General features: G+C 32.8%; 2 protein-coding genes across 2 annotated transcripts; one reads left to right on the plus strand and one right to left on the minus strand.

The window, feature by feature from the left end:
* Positions 1 to 1,394: 1,394 nt before the first annotated feature.
* On the minus strand, positions 1,395 to 1,715 carry GGTG_07138 (hypothetical protein; the record flags this gene model as incomplete). Its single annotated transcript, XM_009224962.1, has 1 exon — positions 1,395 to 1,715. A coding segment is annotated over one exon (321 nt), but the record flags the coding sequence as incomplete, so codon positions are not given.
* Positions 1,716 to 2,060: 345 nt separating this feature from the next.
* GGTG_07139 (hypothetical protein) lies at positions 2,061 to 2,537 on the plus strand (the record flags this gene model as incomplete). Its single annotated transcript, XM_009224963.1, has 2 exons — positions 2,061 to 2,208; positions 2,410 to 2,537. 2 exons carry the CDS (start codon positions 2,061 to 2,063, stop codon positions 2,535 to 2,537), a joined length of 276 nt encoding a protein of 91 aa, XP_009223227.1.
* Between the last annotated feature and the right edge of the window lie 3,252 nt (positions 2,538 to 5,789).

The raw sequence follows: 5,789 nt of genomic DNA on the forward strand, positions 1-5,789 counted from the left end.
TCCGTTAAAAGCATAGTAATTTTCGCGTAACCTTTTACGAATTTCCGATAATACCCCGTAAAGCCCAAAAATATTTGGATATTTTTAACGCTTTCCGGTATCCTTTACTTTAAAATTGCAATAACTTTATCCAGCAAAATTTCGACCCCGAATTTGGTTATCCTAAATTTTAAAAAATCGATACTATCCGTTTCGAATTTGCATTTAACCGGGCTAACGTAAAATTTAAACCGTTTAAATCGTTTTAATACCGTTTTTACTATTTCGCGGTACTTTTTTTATATTTTCGAAAAAATAAAAATATCGTTTAAATATACGATGCAATTGCTATTAATTAATTTCCCAAACGCTATATTAATAAAGCTTTGGAACGTTGCTAAAGCGTTGGCCAAACCGAAAGGCATTACTAAATATTCGTAATGTTTATACTTGCAACGAAAAGCAATTTTCCATTCGTTTTTTTATTGGATCCGTATTTTGTAATAAGCGTTTTTTAAATCCAGCTTGGTAAAATACTAGCTTTTAAATACCCGGTTAAATATTTTGTAAATTAGCGAAAATGCTAACCGGTTTTTTTTGGTAACCTTATTAAAACCTTAATAATTAATACAAAGGCGGAATTTCCCGTCCTTTTTTAAAACGAACAAAATCCCGGCGCCGGCGGGGCTAGTTAAATGCCGGATTTAACCCTTTGCTATAGCTTTATCGAAATACCCCCGGAAAATTTTTAATTCCTTTTCGGATAAAAGATAAATGCTTTCGTAAAGCGGCATCGTTTTTTTTTCCAATTCGATCGCGTAATTTTAGCTTATATATTTTAACAAAAGGTTTAATTTATAAAGTTGCGCATATTTTGCAATTATTTTTTTAACCCATTCCGGGAAAGCTTTTAACTTTTTCCCGGGGTTTTTCGGGGTTTCCGGGCGTGCAACCGTTAGCACGGTTATCGCTTGTCCCAATTAAATTAATTTTTTAGCTATTTCCAACGAAATTATTTTAACCTTTTTAATAATTACCGGGAACTTTTATTTTATATCCCCAAATTGAATTTTAATATCCTTTTGCTAAAGTTAAAGCATGCTTAACGTAATATTATACCTAGCCCGGGGCATTACCACGTAAAATATTATTAACTTTTGGGTTATTCCTTAGCTATCCGTTACCCAAATTTTGTATTTTTTTACCCTTAACGTAAGCATGCGTTTTTTGGTATCGAGCTACGCCAAATAGCCCCCGTTTAGCACCGGTATTTTTTTTGCTTTTACCAAAAAACGGCTATACAATAAGTTAACGTCGCTTTTATTGTTAACCAACGCTTTTAACTTTACCCGGCGACCGTTAATCCGTAAATATACTTTGGTTTTTTAACGCGTTTTAACCGCCGGGGCGCATTTTTAAGCCCCGGTGCTTAAACGGCCAAATAACGGTATCGAATTGGATAGCGATATTTTGCTTTTTTTAAAATACGCCGGCCGGATATGGCCCAGCTTTTTATACCCGTAACACCGTACTTCGGGCCTTTTCCCTTTTGCTTTTTGTATAATTGCTAAAATTAACGGGGTTTCCGGGTTATCCGTTCGTATTTTGCATGCTGCAACGATATGGCCTAACTGCCCGTACTTAAAGCAAATAACCGGCTTTTTAAAAGCTGGAACATTTGTATCCCCCGGGGTTCTTTTGTGCGGTTCCAATATTATTTTTGCTTTAAAAGCTTTGGCTTGCAATTTTTCCATGGTATAAAAAAAGTTTTTAAATATTACCCGTTTTTGGATTTCGGGGCAAAGCCGGTTAAAAAGCAATATTGTTTTTATCCATTCGGGTGCTAATTCGAAAAAATTATCCTTTACCAAATCCCAACGAATCCGGAACGTTTTAAACGATTTGTAATTTTTTTACTTAATAGCGGTATTTCCCGCAAACTTTTTAATTGCTAGCTACATCCGCAAATTGGGGTTTTTCGATTTTATTTAAAATTACCGCAAAAAATCGGCCCAAATAAGCAATACCCCGGTATTTAAATAATATATTTATTTGTATTTTGTTTATTGTACCCGCCGATAATGGTCGAAAGTATTAAAGGCTATTTAAACTTTTACACGGTTTTTACCGTAACGTTCCTTTTTGTTTTCGAAAATAAATTCGTAATTGCTAATGTAATGGGCAATATTTTGCCAAATTGCCGACTTTTTAAGCATAAAAAGCTTAAAAGTAATTTTATTTTACGTAAAACCTTTTCGTTATTTAAAAATATTTTTTTATTTTTATTTAAACCTTTATGCGCATGCTTTAACTTTTTGTTTTGGATTTTTTAAATTAAACGGGCGCGTTTGCTTTGGGCTTTTAGCGCGTTGTTTATTTTTTGCAATTCCTTTACGGAAAAGTTTTCGAAATCGTTGGAAATTTGTAAAGCTTTTTTAATATTTTGTTCCGGTAACCCAACGGCCTTTTCCGACGTATTCGACGTAGCGTCGGGCGTTATTATAAGCGGTACGAAATCGCAAATGCCCTTTTTAAACTTGCTTAATCCTTTCCGGTAATTACCTGGGCTTATTCCCCAAATAAAAAGGTATAAAAAAAAACAATATATTAAAAGTTAATCGGTACAAAAGCGGATAGTTACCGGGTTACGGGCCGGATACAATGTTTTTTTTGTTAAACTTCCGTAAATTTTTTACCAAAAATGCTATCGCCAATAAAAATTGTTCTTTTTTTAATTTCCTTTTTTTTCGTACCTTTTTGGGTACCCGGGGTCGGTTTTTTAAATTTTTCGCGTTTTAAACGCTTTTGTACAATTTAAACTTTACCTTATTTTTTAGCTTCGCTATTATGCTTTGGCCGCAATACCGGTAACTTGCCGGCATGTTCCCGGGGGGTTCGTGCCCGGCTGGCTGCCAGCGCCCCTTTCCTCCTTTTTTGCCGGGCGGTTTCGCCCGTGCATTTGACGCTCCCCGCTTTTTGCCGGGCGGTTTCGCCCGTGCTCCTAACACTTGGGTGCGGTTTAAATGCTTGCTCCAAGGGTTACTTGGAAGCTAACTTAAATTAACTAATGCCAGTGCATTTACCAAGAGCTATTTAGGGCAATAGGAAATCCTTTCCCTTTATACCTAAACCGTTTGGTCCTGGACATTGTAAAAGGCTTTTTCGATCCAGTTAATTAGGGTTAATAGCACCGATTGTTACTAAGCACCCGTGCTGCCTTTTAATTAGCTTAATCCCGACTAATCACTACTAATTAATCCTTAACCCCGATGTTACGTAACTTTCCCAACCTGTTTTCTTCCTGCTAGGAAGGCGGGGTTCGCTACCCCTCCTTATGGATTGTTGTGTTACAGTTAAGCCTCTGCTCTTAAGGTAAGGCACCGGAGGAGTATTGAGCAGTAGCACGTGATTTAACAATTAAAGGGATTTACAAGGTAATTTGGGTGCGGTTTAAATGCTTGTTCCAAAAGGTACTTGGAAGCTAATTTAAATTGATTAATGCCAATGCATTTGTTAAAAATTACTTAGGACAGTAAAAAACCTTTTTTTTATATATTTTAATGCTTATTCCTTTGGGGGCCGTGGATTAATTGGCTTACCAAGCCGTTTTCGTAAGCTTTTTTAAGCTTTTTTTGGATTAATGGTTTACTTTTTTATTTTTTAATTTACTAATTTTAAATGGTTACGTAACCCTTTACCTTTTATAAAGGTTTTCGTTCCGTGCTACCCTTTCCTTTTGGGTAAAAGTAATTATTAATTGTAACATTAAGTTTTTCTTTTAATGGCCAAACCTTTTTAGCTACGTATTATTATCCTTTTCGCCTTTTTGTTAATTGTAAGTACTTTTTTTTTTATTATTTAACCGTTCCTTTTTTTTAACAAAATGTTCGAACAAATTTAAAAACGTTCGGTTCGAAAAACCATTTAACGGTACGCTTTGTTATTTGCCGTTTTTAACTTTTTAATTCCGATGCTTTTTTACTTTATTTATAAAGCTATTAATTTTTTTTTTATTAAATATTTTCGAAAAATTCCTTTTGTTATACCGAATGCGTTCGTTTGGAACGTGCTTAGTACAACGTTTTAAAGGTTTTTTTTAACCAATTGCGCAAAATTGCTAAGCAGCATTTTAAATTAAACGCCGAATTTGCTATTGCAAAGCGATTTTGCCGTTAAGTTAAAGAGTTAATGCGTATTAAAAGCGACCGGGTTTAACGTTTGCGTATTTAAAAAGATTTGTGGTTTAAAAAGATAATGCGCGTTGTCCGCCGAAAAATTGATAGCGTTAAAAAGCTTTTTATTATGGATTTGGTAATTTAATTTAAGTTTTTTAAATTTTTGTAAAAAAAAAGCGCAAAGGTGCAGCCTTCCTTTTTTATTTTGTTAATTTAATTGTTTTTCGATTGCGTAATTTAACGCGTTAATTTCGATTTCGAACGGTTTGTTTGGGTCCGGAATAACCAATATTGGTTTCCGTAAAATAACGCTTTTAAATTGCTCGAAAGCCGTTTGTTTTTGTATTTTTTAATGGAATTGGGTATTGTTTTTGGTAAAATTTGTAAATAGCGTAGCGCTGCCGTTAAACCTTTGCATAAACCGTTAATAAAAGTTAAGGAATTTTAAAAACGCTCGTATTTTTTGTACGTTGGTACGCGCTAGCCAATTAGCCATTTTTTGTACTTTGGTTAGGTTTATTTTAAATTTTTTTAGCGTAATAACAAACCCGAAAAAAATTACTTTTTGGGCATGCTATACGCATTTGTCCGGGTTAATTAAAAGCTTTGCGTTTTGTAACTTTTGCAATATTTGGTGCATATATTGCTTGTACTTTTTTAACGTTTTTAAATATATTAAAATATTGTTTAAATACGCTAAAGCGAAAATGTTAAAATGCTTTCGAAGTACGTGGTTAATTATTTGCTGGAAAGTAATTAGCGCGTTAGTAAATTCGAAGGTTATAATTAACAATTTGTATACGCCAAACCGTATTCGAAAAGCGGTTATCCATTTTTATCTTTTTTTAATCCAACGCAATTTATATGCTTTTCGGAAGTTTAAAGCCGTAAAATACTTAGCTTTACCAAGCTTGTTGCGTAATTTATCGATAAAAAGCAAAAAATACCGATTTTTTATCGTAACCTCGTTTAATAATTGGTAATTAATGCACATTTATTCCTTTCCGTTTTTTTTAAGCACAAATAAAATTTCGTATTTTATTAAAAATGTTAAAGGTTTAATTACCCTTTTTTTTAAATCCTTTTGTAGCTATTTTTTTAACCCTTTTTATTGTTTGGGGTTAAGCTGGTACAGCTTTTGGTATTTAAATTGCGCATTTAGCTTAAGTTTAATTTCGTAATTAAACGGCCCGTATTTTGGAAGCACCGTTTTTAGGTTTTTTTGGAATAATTTCCAGTACGTATGGTATTTCGGAAATACATTAGCTAATTGTTGTAATTTTTATTTAAATTTATTGTAAAGCATTGTTATGGTTTTTTGTAATAAGGTTTAAAAGTTGCTATTTTGCTTTATTTTTATTAAAATACCTTTTTTAACTTTGTTTTTATATTGTTTGCGGCCCGTAATTGTTAACCTTTTTTAATTGTTAGTAAAAGCTTTTATTAAAAGTTATTTTTTTTTAATTAATTTTTAAATTATGCTTTTGTAATTACGGAATTTCGAAAACCATATTTTCGTTCCGTATTTCCAACGCGTTTAACGTTATTTAAAAAGTTTTATTTTAGTATCGGAAATTAAAATAATTAATTTTAATATCGATCCATTCGTTATTGTATTTAATTGGTTTTTTTATT

The sequence above is a fragment of the Gaeumannomyces tritici genome (genome assembly GCF_000145635.1).
Source record: "Gaeumannomyces tritici R3-111a-1 unplaced genomic scaffold supercont2.3, whole genome shotgun sequence".
Taxonomy (NCBI): domain Eukaryota; kingdom Fungi; phylum Ascomycota; class Sordariomycetes; order Magnaporthales; family Magnaporthaceae; genus Gaeumannomyces; species Gaeumannomyces tritici.